The following is a 17149-nucleotide window of genomic DNA, read 5'->3' as shown; positions in this document are numbered from 1 at the left end:
TATATTGGCAATGTGGTTTTAAAAACAACAACAGCATGGTGGGAAAAAAATGAACATTGCACTGGAACAGTCTTATTCCTCAGGTAAAAATATTCCATAGAGTAAAAGTACATTTTCTATTTTGAGCGCTATTCTCATTTCCAAAACTGAGTTTCTGAAATCTTGATAGCTGGAACTAAAAGAAAGTGTTTCACCTAAAAAAACTTTGTGCAAATGTCTTAAATGGTGGGGGGAGGGGGAGGTGAATCATGTAACAATCCCTCAGTGTGCCAATGGAAAGTTCTGGAAGTAAAGAGCTGAATCTAACAAATTTATCCTGTTAGTGCAAGGGCTTCTGCTTCTGCGAAGGAACTTCCCCCCTCTCTCCTCCCTTCACATACCCCAAATCTGTTCAGGGTTTTCCAAAACAGTCTGGAGCAGATTTGGGCAGAGCACAGAGGATGCACAGGAAGAGGAGAGATGAGAGAACACCTTGGATGTAACCCAAGGTATCTACTTTAAGTAAAGTAGTAACTGGTGCTAAATATGGGTTTCTATTAGAGCCATCAGCACACATTTTAGCTATTCATCTGTCATAAAAACAATTTAGCAAATAAATAACTTAGTATATTGCATGTTTTTATATTGTAAACCGCCCTGTGAACTTTGGATGAAGAGTGTTATATTACCAATATCTCAATGTAGGTGTCTTTTTACATATACTGAAGGAAATGCAAAATAGTTTAACATTTAATAAACAGAAGCTACTACTAAATGCTAGAAGAAATATTATTGCATTTGTCATTCTCCATTACAGTGAAACACTAGAAGCAAAAGAGAGAGCTCGACAATTACATAGTCATGCACTTAACATGCAGTTCATTGATTAACATCCTGCTGCTCATGGTCACTTGATATTTTACTATTCACTTTATTGTTTATGGTTGGCTTTTTCTTAAACTATTGTTCATGTGGTCATTAGGATGTGATTATGGGGGGGTTAATGTTTTTGTTTGCTATTATGCTTATTATGTTTGTGTTTTTAATACTGTAAAGTATATTTTTATATTTGTGTATGTGTGTGTGTAGTGTGTGTGTGGTATTTCTTTTGTAAATGAAAAGTGGTATTAGAAATACAGTATATATGATCCATCAATCAAATCTAGGCCTTCCCTGATTATCTCACTGAACTCCAGTTTTTTTCTGTGGAACCATAATGACTACTAACATTCTGATTTACACATACTCCTCCTCAATAAGTCTCTTCATTTCCTTTTGAAAGATTCCTCCGTGTGAGCTTTTTACCAATTGCCTAATATAGATAGGCATGTGAGAAAGAAAAAAGGAAGAAGGCACCATCAACAACTGATATTTGCCTAAGCAGTAATAAACAATAGTTAGAGGCAATGCACACACCAAAGGTTAAAAGTAGCAGCAAGAAGTTGAAAACAAATCTGAACACAATACTTACAGTTGCAGACAGGTGGGGTCCATTCAGCTGGGCATGCAAGATGGCGTCATTGATTGAATTCCGGATACCCAAAAGTGCCGCTTCTAGATCATGCGATCCAGCCATTTCGTTAGTGAGATACTCCAGGGTATAGATATATTCCCTCCACTGAGAGTCCAGTTCAGATATGCTGGCAAAACAGCCCCTCATGACATTAAGACAATATCCTTCACAGGGTCTGATCAGAGTCAGACCTTGGCAATGTGGGCAATACTGCATCTTCACTAGGGCTCTGCTGCATTCCTTTGTCAACGTGGCGTGTTCAGTAGCATTCAGTACTTCAATGCCTATACCCAGGGCCTGATTGAATGTCCTGCTTGCCCAAAGAGACTTTTCCAACTTTGCAACTGCTTCTTTAGAACAGAGTCCAAATGGATTTATATCTTGCCGCGTTAGCCGCAGGCACTCTGTATACTCCTCGGACAGACTCGCCATGCCTGGGTTGATTAGGCGGCTGTAAACCAAAGGGAAGAGGCTGTCGAAGAACCGGAAAAGGACACTTTCCACTGTGGTCTGAGCGCCCAAGAGGTAGAGAGAGATGTCTGTAAAGAGCTCTTTTACAGGCTCTGCTGCTTCCTTTGACATGGATCTGTAGACAGTCTCAAACAGAGAAGTTGTATGGTTCTCAGCAAAGCGAAGCAAGGACTCAAAGGCCGCTGCAGGAAGAAGAAAAAAGAAACCTTAAAAAGGTGAAGAGAAAAATTGGCTCTTCCTTATCCCAGATCAAAAACATGGATTATAAAATTATGCACTTAGTATATTATTACTCGAGTGGTTTCACATAATTGCACTCAAAGGCAGAGATCCCAATGTCCCAATGATTTCAACTGGTTTTTCAAGATGGTTCAACAGTTGCTTGATGCACCCTACTCATGTGTCATTCATGTGCAAGGGATAAGCATGTGGATCAGGGGAGTGCTTTTAGCCCTTCCCCAACACCTTGTCTTCTTTCATGTGGTTGTGTGCAAAAGAAAGCCCAGTGTATGAGCTCCAAACTCATCAGTAAGGTATAGGACACACACACAGCTCAGGCCGTGAGCCTTCCTAACACACAACCAGGCACAACATGTGGTTATTGTAAGAAGCTGAAAGGCTGAAAGCGCAGTCACCATGCCACATGCTTCTAAAACAAATAACAGAAGATCAGGCAGTGAAATCTATGAATGGCTAGAAAGGCTCCCTTGCAAGTGGAATACTGGGAGCATACCTTTAAGCCAGCACGATTCAAGACACTTACCACAATGGTAGAGTGCATGCTTCTCATGCAAACAGTCCCAGCTTCAATCCCTGTCATCTCCAGGTCAGTCTGGGAAAGACTCCTAGGAAACCCTGATGTGCTGCTGCCAGTCAGTGTAGACAATATCAAACTAGTTGGACCCATGGTCTGACTTGAAATAAGGCAGCTTTCTATGTTCCTGATCGTGTTCTTTCCCTAGACATTTTCAGAACCGGGGACTTCCGGGTTAGCGCGATCGGGAAATGGTGGATTCCCTCCGAGCTCCGGAGGGAATCGTCTCCACCGAGGAGGGGTCTTGCCGCGGCGGCGACGCGGAGACCCGTAGAAACCGCAGGCGCTGAAGCCTGCGGACTGAGGACTCAGTGGGCGCCTTAAGCGCCCCCCCCCCCGACGAAGAGCCTTTTTAAAGGCTGCGGAGTGGGCATGGAGGGTGGCGTGGCGCTGTGAGTCGATCGCTACCTCGGTGGAGTGAAGCCGCGAACCATGAACGGAGAGCGCTGACTTTTTCCCCTAAATTCGGACTGGAAAAGAAACAACCCGTGAGTAGAATGGAATTTGGACTTTAAAATTTCTTTACCTTTGAATTCGGCACGACCGGGGGATGTGCTAAAGGGAAGTCCGCACCCCCCCTTTTCCCACAGACGATCCAAAGCAAGAACCGGAGAACTAAGGTGGAGAGACCACCCTTCTTGGGGTGAGATAAAAAGAATTTAACTTCCAAGATTTGATAAAAGAAGCTTTTATAGTGCTGGAGTGTGAGAGTGAAACTTTAGAAGTTTTTTGTGTAACCCCCCCCCCAACCCGGGAGCGTCCTGCGTTTGAGCCGGCTGAAGAAGTAAAGGGAGTTTGACAGCTGTCAAAACTGTCAAACGGGCAATTGAAGGCCAGGGGGAGAAAAATTGACATTTAATATCCCTCTTGACTATATGTGTTACAATTGAACTAAAATTGTTGGAAACAAAGAAGAAATAAATAACGAGGTAAAAGACTGTTGGAAAAAAGTTATTAAATAACCAGAATCCCTCTAGGGGGAATCTTGTGACATTACAATGGCTGCAGATGGAAAACTACAGGCAGAGATTGAAAGGATGTTTTTTCTCGTGGGAATTTTGCAAGAACAGACTTCAGCTATGAATAAACAACTTACGACCTTGACCTACGGAACAAGCAGCTCTGCTGAATGCACTAAGGATTTGACTGTGGAAAAATCTGCAGCGGAATTAGAAGAGACATCTCAAGAACTGGAGGAAAACAAGGAAGGAATGGAGAAAACACAAATGGCAAGTACCAACCAGAAGCCTTTACCAGGGGATTATAAGGATGAAGATCTTTGGACTACATGGATTACAAATCTGCAAAAAACGCGAAAGATGAATGAGGGGGCCCCTGGAGTATTTGAAATACAGGAACTTAAAAGCAACAAAAAATATGATTGGGGCTCCCACTTTGAAGATGAAGGACTGGTGGATTTTTTGCAGCAGCTGTCCTCAAGTACTCTGATGGGAAGAAAGTACGGCGTGATAGTGACAGAATTCCTTCGAGATTCGATGACCAACACAGAAGATTTCCAACAAATCCGACAGAGAGGGACTGAAAAGGACTTGAAGGCCTCGGACGTGAGGAACCCAGGCTAAGAACTGCTATAATGGACATGTGTTTGGGAAGGGATTGAAACCGGGGAATGGGTGGAGGGGAAAAAGAATCTTAAAAATGTTTATGATTTTTGGGTTTAGATAGGATGATCTATATTTAATAGAAGATTGGGAAATTTGTGGAAGAAAAATTGAGGCCAACCTTAGGAAATAACTTAATTGATATAAGAGAGGTGGAAAAGGGAATTTGACTAACTATAAAGAGCCAAGTTAAAAAATAATATTAATATAGTAAGAAGGAGAAACAAGAACTTGCTGACTGAATTTTGGGAATAAGGATGTAGGATGGGGGGTGGGGGGAAGTCGGGGAATAAGGTTATGAAAGTAAGGATCTGAAATTGTACATGTTTCTTGTCTTTGTCTTTTTATGTGTGTGTGATGTCTTTATAAAAATGTGAAAACCCAATAAAAATTTAATTAAAAAAAAAAAAAAGACATTTTCAGAACCGTCAATGGCAGGCTATTCCAAGAATAAAATGTCATACATCTGACAGAGATTCACATTGCCTGGGGGGAAATATCTATATAGACCCAAAAGTAACTTCTGAAATAGTCCTCAGTCACATGTCTATGTGGGTTCTGGAGCAGTTAATTGATCAAGTGGGAAAATGGCTGCTTTCTCCATCACTTTGGGCATTGTTTTTTCAAAACACAGGCATGAGCACAAGGCTGACACTTGGCAACTCTACTGCCGCCCATGCAAACATCTCTAATACAGAAAACAATAGATATCTCAGTGATTCCAATGAAGTCACCTTGCAACATGCACCACATATTTACAATTAAAGCCCCTCTACACATAACAGAAGTTAAGAGAAGGGAAAAGCGGCGCAAGGGCAGAGGGAATGGATGAGCAGAAACATGGCTGCTTTGTTTCCTGCTGAATTATGGGATTTAAAGTTATAGGTACCAAGTGTTCAGCTGGCAGTGTGGCATGCTATACCATTGATGAGAACAACCACAAATAATGAACGTCACAGCATGCCAAGTCTGTCAGCTGAAGCAGACTTAATATTCTTACAAAACTTCAAAGCAGCACTAACCATTGATACTTTCATAACCCTTATGAGACTATAGTAATTTACAACGCTGAATGGTACCAAAATCCAAAGAGTTCTACCAAAAAAAACCCCAAGAACCTCCAGAAAAACACAGATTCAGAAAACTCCATTCCCACACAGAGCTTTGGCTCGCCCATTTTCAACTTCAGACAGGCTTTTACAACCAAGCTGTAAAATTCTGAAAATGGGGTTTATAATGGAAAGACTGACACTGTGATAACTGTAATATCGTTAACAACACCGCTCTGCTCCAATAAAACAGTTGGTATTTGCCAAGACATCTCTATTTAATTTTTTTCCAAGTCTAAGTGAAGTCTAAAAACGTTTTATTTGACAGGGGAGGAAAGCAAGCTAATCATTTAAGGCAAATATGTCAATAAAATAAAAATAAAATTCACCAAAGTCTGAGCACTCCATCATATATACCCATCACATTCATCTTCCAGCTGTCATTTTCAAATATACTTAATAGAGACATGGGTTTGTTTGTTTTTTGACAGATACAAAGAAAGCATCACATTCTATGTTACAACTAATTCTGCACCTTCAGACTGTCAACACCAGGCATTATTTCAACCCACAGAACTTAAATAAGGATGATCCTAAATAAAGAATTGGTCAGGAACACCTTACATGTGGAAGAAATGAGAGGATACCAGGGCAACAAATGGTTTACACATGTATGTAGGTGAATCACTTTATGACTGTATGTGTGAACTGTCACAGAAAGACTTGGAGTGATAGTTACCATGTCTCTACAGCACCCAGAGTCAGTGAGAGAGAAAGGTATGCCTCTGCTCAAATATTTCTATTTATTTGTTTTCCCCGACGATCTGTATACCACATAATTACAGTTTCTCTAAGTAGTGTACAGGAAGGCTCACTTCAATGGAGCTAAAAATGAGTGGACTGCATTAAATCAGAAATCAATTTTCTAGCTATTTAGCTAGTTATCTCCTTAACAAAAGAGTGCCAGGACCATTGAAAGGGTTCTCCAACAGTACTTCTGATTCTATGAATTCTCTCTTGTAAAATCTCCCCATCTTACAACTATATTTGTGTGGAAGGTGAAAAACGAAAAGTGCTCAGTGTGGCAAAGCTCATATGCAGCAGTGATGAGGCAGTGAATTAATTTAATGCAAATATTGTTTGCATTAAGTTAGAATTAATACAAACAACATTCATAGGCCCGTTATTAATATTTGGGACATATAAAGGTAAAGGTAAAGGTACCCCTGCCTGTACGGGCCAGTCTTGACAGACTCTGGGGTTGTGCGCACATCTCACTCAAGAGGCCGGGGGCCAGCGCTGTCCGCAGACACTTCCGGGTCACGTGGCCAGCGTGACAAAGCTGCATCTGGCGAGCCAGCGCAGCACACGGAACGCCGTTTACCTTCCCGCTGGTAAGCGGTCCCTATTTATCTACTTGCACCCGAGGGTGCTTTCGAACTGCTAGGTTGGCAGGCGCTGGGACCGAGCAGCGGGAGCGCACCCCGCCGCGGGGATTCGAACCGCCGACCTTTCGATCGGCAAGCCCTAGGCGCTGAGGCTTTTACCCACAGCGCCACCCGCGTCCCACTATTTGGGACATATAGGTTGGTCCAATTAAAGGTATTTATTTTCTAAGTAAGGATTATTCTCTGAGGATCTTTGTTGCTATCTGTGGGAACCTCCCACCACATACTTCTTTCTCCTATAAAAAGATTATTATCACCATTATTATTTTATTTATTAAATTTGTATACCACCCTTCATCCAAAGATCACATTATGAGGCAAAAGTGAAAGGAAAATATCAACAAGCAGAAATTTTCAGCCATGTTACATATTGCTTGGGCCATCAGAGGAAATAGTTTCTATTCTTCTAACTATAAATTGAGGGAACTGAAATGAAATTGCAACATGTTTTGGAGAAGACAAGATTTACTCTTAAGCATGTGTACATACTTCAGAAAGCACTCCCTATTTGTTTGTAATAAGAAAAATGAGAACAGCCACATATTCACCATCTGTAGTCCTAAAGGCATATTGTTTTTTCCATAGTTACAAGGCACCAAGAAATAGTTTCAGACAATCAAATTACTGGAATGATATTTCCATCCCTCTAATTAGGTATAATGGTGCTATGTGCAGATGAATAACTTCTGTCACACACAAAAGAATTCCGCTCTGATTTGTACAAAGGAGGCAACTTGCCAACTTGTTTTGGAGTTTTATTAATGATGCACTTTCAATATACCTCCCAGAAACCTTGATAAGCAATTTATCAAACCAACAATCAACCTTGTTAGAAACAGAGGGTGTCAGCTTTCATTGGTGAATGTAGAAACCTTTACAGCCATTGAAGAACGGCAAAATCACATGTATAAAATGAGTAAACTGTGCACTTCTTTTAAATGGAAGGCCCTAAGATGTGCCCCCTGGACTTTTAATTATTAGACAGACTGTGCCCCATGGCCGACTCAAAATGTACACATTCCAACAACTGATAGTGCCAGCTTCTCTCAGTGCAGCACCTTAGTCATAGCGAGGGATGAGTGAACATGTTGATTTTGGTTTCTCTCAGTTTCTTCAATCTTAAATTCAGTTCTCAACATCAGCTTGTGGTTTGTCTTTTTTAGCTGGAGAACTGCACTGTGAAATTCAGAGAAGTGTGAATGGTTATGCTTGGTTTGTGAATTGTTATGAAAAGTGCAGATTCAGTAAATTTGCCTTCAAATGTGAACTGAATCAGATTTCTTCTTCAGCCTTAGACAGAAGATTATATGATGTGATGAAACAAGAAGTCTCAGATTAAAATCTCGCTTCTGTCACCAAATGGCTAAGCAATGATTGAGATCTTTTGGTCTCAATCCCCCATCTACACTATTGAGATAATAAGGCTGATGCTGAGATAATGCTTAGATAATGTAAATGATTTTATAAGGATTACTAATATTTCTTTTGAGCGGTCAAAATAAGCTACATAAATTTTATTCTGCATGTGTGTGTGTCTTTCCTACTGCTGTTGGCTAAGTTATGTATAAACGACACACTGGAAATCAAACAGCTCTTCTGGAAATACACTTTTCCATGAAAGGAATCTTATCTCTACAGCAAATGACTTTCCTCACCACAAGAAAGGTGGATTGCAGCCAAGTACTGTAGCTATAACAACATGAAACCCACTTGGTGTTCTTCAAAAACAAAAGGAAACCAAAGGCAAAACCCTGCCCACAGACACATAGTTTAGGTAAGAAGAAAGAAAGTTGGAATGGAAGGGAAGAAAATGTGAATTGTCAACTTTTGAGCTATGAAAAGAGAATCAAGAAACAATGAATAACCAAGAGGAATTTTTAGAAGAGTCTTGGGGGGGGGGGAGAGAAAATCAATTATTTTATTTATTATTTATTAAATTTATATCGTGTCCTCCTTCCCAAAGGAGCCCAGGCTGGAAAACACACAAGCAATAAAAGAATATTAATCTAAAAACCACTGCAGTGCAGATGCGGACTGGGAAGGATCTCAACTTAAAAGGCTGGTTCAGTAGGTGCCGAAACGACAACAGAGATTGCATGTGTCTGATATTCAGGGGGAGGGGATTCCAAAGGGCAGGGACCACAACATAAAATGCTCAATTCCTATATTGTGTGGAAAGGACTTCCTGATAAGATGGTATCTTCAGGAGGCCCCCAATTGCAGAGTGCAATGATCGACTGCGTATATAAGGGGTGAGACATTCTTTTAGGTATCACAGTATCAAGCTGTACAGGGGGGGGGGGGTTATGCACCCAAACCAGCACCGTGAACTTAGCCTAACAGCTAATTGACTGCCAGTGGACAAATATTAGGCAGGAGATAATGCCATGCATATGAGACGCCCAGTGCCTACATGGTCTGTTGTGCTTTGTTTCCAGTTCTTTAGTATCTAACTTGTCACTGAAGTTCCCTTGAGTACACTCCCAAATTAATTTTGCTCAAACTCTTTGTACATGATACATACATAATGCAGCCAGGTGATCTTCCCTCCAGGCACTGACCGCCAAACCCAGCAAGTTTGATCTATCCTATGCCATCAGACTATGCTATTTTATAGATATTATCTTGCAACTGTTTCCACTGGAGTAAATGCTAATATTTTCTGTGCTAATACAAATAAATGAGTTTGACCAAACTGCGGGAGGTAGTGGAGGACAGAGGTGCCTGGCGTGCTCTGGTCCATGGGGTCACGAAGAGTCGGACACGACTAAACAACTAAACAACAACAACAATACAAATAAAATGTTTTGCAACACATCAGAGATCCACTCACAACAAAATACAACAAATTTTGGGAGGCTTTTGGACCTTGAGTCTAATTTGTTTTCATTTGAATCATTTGGCTGTCTCTTTAACTTAAAACAGCTCAGGGCCACAGTACCTCAATGATCACCTCTCTCCATATGAGCCAACCTGGACCCTGAAATCTAAGGCCCTTTTTCATATGCCCCCTCCATGAAAGGGTGGCAACACGAGAATAGGCCTTTTCTGCAGTGGCTCCCCGTTTGTGGAATGCTCTCCCCAGGGAAGCTCGCCTGGCACCATCATTATACAGTGGTACCTCGGGTTAAGTACTTAATTCGTTCTGGAGGTCCGTTCTTAACCTGAAACTGTTCTTAACCTGAAGCACCACTTTAGCTAATGAGGCTGCTGCCGCGCCACCAGAGCATGATTTCTGTTCTTATCCTGAAGCAAATTTCTTAACCTGAGGTACTATTTCTGGGTTAGCGGAGTCTGTAACCTGAAGCGTCTGTAACCTGAAGCGTATCTAACCCGAGGTACCACTGTATATCTGTAGGCACCAGGCAAAACCATCTGTGGCCTTTTAATAGTGAGTGGGGTGTTTTTAATGTATTCCCCCACCCTGCTTGTTTTTAATTTATCTAGTGGGTTTTTGTTTGGTTGATTGTAAGTTGCTTCAGGTTGCCTTGGGCAAACAAAATGTTTAAATAATAATAATAATAATAATAATAATAATAATAATAATAATACAGTCATACCTCGGGTTACAGATGCTTCAGGTTGCGTTTTTTCGGGTTACAGACTGCCGAAACCCAGAAGTACCAGAACGGATTACTTCTGGATTTCGGGAGTCGCACATATGCAGAAACGCTAAATTTGCGCATGCGCAGTAGTGCCAAATCGCAACCCGCGCATGCGCAGACGTGCAGCTGCGGGTTGCGAACGTGCATCCCGCACGGATCACGTTCGCAACCCGAGCGTCCACTGTAATAATAATAATAATAATGGGAGAAATTAGCAGAGGTGCACAACTTTTTCCTTTTGGAATGTAATATAAATATAAGCGGCTTTAAAGCCTTAGCCAAGCCTTTGAATTTTTAAAATATACATTCACACTGCTGAATATTTCATGAAAACAGGTCAAAGTCATCCTCCAAGGAGAGAATCCTGTTTAAACATTTTATCATGTGCTCACAGCATGCTTGACATCGCAGCTGATGTTGCGTCTGTGATGCCCAAACACAGCTGATCAAACACAGCTCACCTCTGGAAACTTCATGTCTCAACTGCTGGTCTTTTAAAATGAGCTTCTGGAGATGAGCCAAGTCATTACAAGATTCCACACTCTCTTTGACTATGCATTGGAGGTAGAGGGAACCTCCATGCTGAGCAGATAATGAGTTTGTACCTTGGGGAGCTCAGCTGACTTCCAACATTAGCAGACAATAAAACTGAAACAATGCCTAATGCATGACGCAGAAAAGATTACCCCCAAATTACATACTTGTCTCCCACATAGCATGCTTATTCAGATTATTCAGAATACTTTAGCACAAAACATCACATTCTCAAGGGACGGAGTCATGATGATAGAATGGGAAGGGGGAGCCTCTGCGTCAGAGTCCTTGCCTCAGCTAGGATGTAAATGGATTGAAGTGAGATTTATTTTGCCCTAAAAGGGGATAAAACTAGGCGTGTGTTTTGATTTTAGGTTTTCCGTTACCTAACTCCACTTGCTTTACACCTGTGCAAACCAGAACCAGATGTCCAGCGTTTCGGAAACCCAACTTTATAATATCCACAGCCCTGGGAAAGTGTAGTGGAAGATAAGAGAAAGGGCCCCTGGGTCAGGAAGAAAGTGTTATCATAAAGTCTACATATGACTTCCATATGATGTATGCAAAGAAAAGGGAAAACCATGCTTCAGTGGAGAAAGTAGATCTTGGCTCTGTTTGCACCAGGGGTTGGGAGCATGTCACATCCCAGATGCTGCTGGAACATAACTCTCAGCATCCTTGACCGTGGCCCGTGATGGCTAAGTCTGACAGAAGTTGAAGTCCAACAACACCTGGAGGGAAACAGATTCCCCACCCCTGGTCTGCGTGAAAAGAGTAGCTTCATGATACAAAGTCTGTAGGAAGATGTAGCTTTTTAGATGCGGGGTGGGTTTTCCCAAGCATGCTGAGTGAAAAGTATTTTCCAAGAATACAACGGCATATAACATGGGTAATCACGGTAGCCAGGAAACTCAATATCTGCTGAAGGAAAGGGAACTGCAGTGATATGTGCAGCCACATAGAAAAAGAGACCCACATTAGCTGTCTATGTTTTCTCAGACTTAAAAAGGAGAGGGGGTAACAGTGATAAAGAAACCTAAACCTGTCTACCTAGGTAAGTGGGCACAGGATTGCAACTTAAAGTACAGTATGCTAAAAGAAGAAGAAAACACTTTGTATTTAAGGAACGTCCTCTGAAGTGGGAAGTGGTGGTTTTAATTAGGTTGCTACCTTTGAATTTCAGAAATACAGGTGTCTTGGATTATGGGAGGGCAGGTGAAGAGACAGAATACTCAATGTCAGGCGCAACTCAGCACCTGTAGTTTACTGTCTTTTCAGACCCTGAAACTGGTATCTGATACAATACCGTCTTCCTAGCTGGACCAGTAATATACTTTCTGGTTAGCAGCACTAACAATGTTAGAGACTGTGAAAACAAACATGTGCTCTTTGTTTCTTCAGTGGCCTTTTTCTTAGAGAGAATGTGAGCATGTGAATATGCATCTCTATGTTCTTACAGAGAAGGAAAATGTGTGTGTGTGTGTGTGTGTGTGTGTGTGTGTGTGTGTATACACACTGTGCATGAGTTTAAATATGTGCATGTTATTATATACTTCTCATGCTGGTAATATGAAAATTAGCATGTTATTCTTCAATCTTTAAATTTAGCTATAGAAAGAACAAATATGTCCCAAATGTAAAAGCAGTATCAGGGCAAAAAAAGAAAACAGAGCAAGCACCCTGATATTTTAAATCTCAGACTACACAGTGACTTTGAAAGAAGATGCAATGCCCAAAGACTATATTAATTACCGAAAAGAAAACAGAAAAAGAAAAGAAATAAGCAAGAACATTGATGTATTTGTTAAACATTTTCATTTCCCATAAAACCTCAAGACTACATTCTTTCCAGCTTTGTGACTGCTGACAGCAACAGATTTAAAACAAAACAGGATTTTATTTTCACAATCCTCTCTTGTTATTATAGCTTACTATTATAATACCCTTTAACATTAGCAGACCCTACTGTATGGTGCAGTTGCATGGAACTAGCTGGCAGCACAAGGTTGTTTTAAAGAACTGGGCAGAACGGCTTGAATGAAAATGCTCAGAACTAGGTGTCTTTCCAAACTCTTGGTCTACCAGAGTGGTTCACCAGAAAAAATTAGAGATCTGAGCTTGGCAAAGTAGGACCATTAAAGAAACACTTGGCACTGTCGACATTTTGATTTAGTGGCAGTATGGTACTTCATGGTACTTCACACACTATTGAATGAAATATGTTATGGAATTACAACTGCACTTGCCTTGTTTTTGCTTTTGTTTAATGAGAGAAACACAGTTGGTTGGTGTGTGTCCTTCTGTTTATTTCAAGAGACACTCTGGCTATAGTTGTCCATGCTCTGGTTGTGCTCACAGGATACCGCAGGAAGTAGGGGACGCAAGAATCTCTCAAACACTGGGAATGGGTTTAAATGACTTCACCTTTATGAGCATTCACAGTTCAGCATGGCTTAGGGCAGGAAAGGTACAATGGACAACCTAACTATGTGGCCACTCAGCTCATATGCTGGAAGGCAAGCTTGGGCCCAATACCATCATCAACCTGGGAGAGTTGAGGGCATGCTAGCCTCCAAGCTAGGCATAATGCATTTTTGAACATTGTTTTCACTAACATCCATGGTGTCAGGCATACTTCCTCCTAACATATGTTTTTTCTTTCTCTTTTTACACATACTTATTTGCAGAACCACATCACAAAATTTGGAGAACTGCAAGTTTGGAAAGACAGCTATCTTTCGGTTAGCATGAAAAACTGACCTGAAGAAATCTCTCCCCTATTCCTATTTGAAAAGTAATGTGGGTAGCAGCCTCTTCTGTGGTGCTTCCCTACACAGGTAACACTTTCTTCTCCAGAAAGGTTTGCTACTTTAGAAAGGTGGTGGATTAAAGCAATTCTTTTCTCCTGAACTTTTAAACTAAAAGAACAAGGATGATGTTTTATAACCACATCAAAGTTTTTTTATGTTGTTGGATTTTATTGCTGCTTTATCTTGTTTCATCTTGTTTGGCGTGTTTTATAATTCTGCTATTGCATTTTATAGCTCTTCCTTTTTGTATTCTACTTTACTTTTCTCTGTATCCTTGCCTTCTGAATTTATACTACTAAAATTGAAGGGTGGGGTGTTTATTTATCCAAACAAATATCACATAAAAACAAAGAATGAAATACATAAAGTATGTTTTCTCATGGAAGATGAGCAGTGTTTGGAAATGGTACCTAAAGACCATGGAGTCCTTAGGAAGTCCAGTCCTCTGTGTATTTACTTGAAGACAAGGCCCCGGGCCTTGAGTGGGACATATTCCCAACTGAGCATATAGAACCACAAATTAAAGAAACAAATTGTCTTACCAACTTGATGTGTTTCCATGCACTCTCCGTAGCAGTCTCTCTGTACAGCCTTTTATAATTGTGGTGGCCACTTGCAAATGTGTAGTGAGACTGCAATATTAATAATCTATGACGAGAAGGCTGGGGTTTCCCATAACAGGTTTGATTTAGTGATTTTAGCCTTACTTTGTGCCTCTCTATCCCCAGTGTCATTACCAAAACCATACTTCTCAGACCTTTATCAGCTGAATGAATCCAGGACTAGTATAAAATATTTCCCATTTGATGAAGCCAATTTTGTGTCTAATTCCAGCCTGCTGCTGCATCAAAGTCAATTGACCGCGTAAGTGTCAGGAATCTAAATCTAGTGTTGGCACCGAGGCAATGAGATTTGTGGTTCAGCAGAGATGTGAATGAGTGTGGACTCGTCCATGTCAAAACATTCTCAGGCATAGTAATGCCAGGGAACAAAAAGGTCAGTGAAACTTGTGACCGGCTGACTTGGACTTCCAGGAGTGTGTGGGACTATGATTCTCCACCATGTGCCTCTTTTGGCACCCTTCAAATACCTGAACCATCGTGCATCTGTAAGTAAACAGTTGTATTACAAAGTCACTGCAAGTCTCCATTAGTCTCTTTCAGGAAGGAAATTGACCCTGCAAAATTGCTGTGGGAGTGTCCTAAGGCAGGAGGGGAGAAGCAAGCAATTGCCAGAGAACTAGCCCCACTCCTTCCTCCTAGTCCAGTGCTGAAATTTTCTCCCATTTTTTCCAGGCCATTTTCAATTCATGGAATAAGAAACTGCATTACAATTACCAAAAGAAATTTGTTTGGTGAAATGGTAACGGTTGGGGTGTGGAGTTGTTATTGTCCTTACATACTTTCAAGATGTGCAAAGTGTATCTGCAAGTAATACTTATTGGGTGCCTGTCCTCCAAAACCTTGGATATCCTTGGCTGGATTATCCTGTAAGTACACTTTGGTGGAGGGACGCGGGCGGCGCTGTGGTCTAAACCACTGAGCCTAGGGCCTGCCAATCAGAAGGTCGGCGGTTCAAATCCCCACGATGGGGTGAGCTCCCGTTGCTCGGTCCCAGCTCCTGCCAACCTAGAAGTTCGAAAGCACGCCAAAAGTGCAAGTAGATAAATAGGTACCGCTCTGGCGGGAAGGTAAACGGCGTTTCTGTGCACTGCTCTGGTTCGGCAGAAGCAACGTAGTCATGCTGGCCACATGACCCAGAAAAACTGTCTGCGGACAAACGTCAGCTCCCTCAGCCAGTAAAGCGAGATGAGCACGGCAACCCCAGAGTCGTTCATGACTGGACTTAACTGTCAGGGGTCCTTTACCATTACCTTTTTACACTTTGGTGGGGAAGCTATCTCTTCTTCTTTGGCGATCACTCGTGGCTGAGTAAGATTGTATTTCATGAACGACATGTTCTGCTGAGAGCCTGAGGGCCCTGCTCCTGCTTCTCTCCACCTGGCCCAGGGTGTGGCCTGACAGGTTTCATACGGACTGCTTCTGCTGCCCAGCAAGGGCCACCCTGCTGAGAGCCTGAGGGCCCTGCTCCTGCCTGTATCTACCTGGCACAGGGCAGCGCCTGACAGGCTTCATAAGGACTGCTGCCATACCCTCCAACATTTCTCCAATGAAAACAGAGACATCCTAAGGAAAGCAGGACATACTGGGATCAAATCAGAAACCAGGACAACTTCTCTAAATCAGAGCCATCCTTGGAAAATAGGGACACTTGGAGGTTCTGCGCTGCTGCTGCCCAGCAAGAATCTCCCTGCTGAAAGCCTGAGGGCCCTGCCACTGCCTCTGTCCACCTGGCACAGGGCAGGGGGTGATGTCTTTAACCTACATCCTATGCCCTTTTAAAATGTGTTGGGGGGATTATTGGGTTGTTGGTGTTCTTATTTGATTATGTATTTTGTGGTTGTATATTCTGATTTTATCCTGTGAACTGCCCTGAGACCTGCGGGTATAGGGCAGTATAGAAGTTCAAATAAGAATAAGAATGTCCATAGGTAACTGTGGAGGCCAATTCTGGATCCACCCGTCCTTCCACAGTGGGGACTACTCTGCACCTGGCAGGTGGTCATTTGTATTTCTTTTAAGTGAAGTTTTTAAAAAAGAAATTATTGCACAAGGCTTTTTCTTTTTAAGGCAAAAGGAATAAAAAGTCAGCAAGTACACAAATCAAGGACTTTCTGTAGCCAGCCACCCTAGCTTTCTAAGTAAAAATCAGGGAAGATGTCACAAAGGAACTTCTCTAAATTTCTCATTTTTCTCAATATTAAGTATGTATGGTGTGATGGGAATCACCTCAGCACAAAAAAATTGTCTATACACACGCCCACATGTTCAAAGAACCATTAATTTGGGCAGTGCTTTTCTTTCTAAAAAATTTTTTAGGGGTACTCTATTCTCATTTTCCTACTCATATTGAAATACTGCCCCTCAATAAAGCCAAACTTAGATTCACAAAATATTTAGGGGTAGGCGTACCCCTGCACCCCCCCCCAGAAAAAAGCACTGAATTTGGGGGTCTTTGCTGCAGACGATTGAATGCCGCAGACATTTTTGCAAATGATAGGATTACCTGAGAGAGTTGCTGTATATTATCTGTTCTGGAAAATTTAGCAGGGTATTAAACATTTAAAATAATTTCAACAATTAAGACAGTGGAAAAACTGAATTCACATTTTCTAGAGATAAAAAAATATTGAGCAGAATGGTTTTTAAAGTTAAGTACCATATTTTTCGCCCTATAGGACACA

At 41.5% G+C, this 17149-nt stretch overlaps 1 protein-coding gene across 2 annotated transcripts in view; it reads right to left on the bottom strand.

The window, feature by feature from the left end:
* The window catches only part of LOC114597755 (glypican-5-like), a 416629-nt gene that overhangs the window by 293394 nt on the left and 106086 nt on the right, over positions 1-17149 (bottom strand). For both annotated transcript variants that reach the window (XM_028730984.2, XM_028730985.2), the window contains exon 3: positions 1451-2145. In XM_028730984.2, coding sequence (XP_028586817.2) covers positions 1451-2145 — 695 coding nt within the window. The remainder of the gene's footprint in view (positions 1-1450; positions 2146-17149) is intronic.

The sequence above is a fragment of the Podarcis muralis genome, chromosome 6 (genome assembly GCF_964188315.1).
Source record: "Podarcis muralis chromosome 6, rPodMur119.hap1.1, whole genome shotgun sequence".
Classification (NCBI taxonomy): domain Eukaryota; kingdom Metazoa; phylum Chordata; class Lepidosauria; order Squamata; family Lacertidae; genus Podarcis; species Podarcis muralis.
Note: the sequence above shows the minus strand (reverse complement) of the source record. Positions and strands in the feature narration are given on the sequence as shown.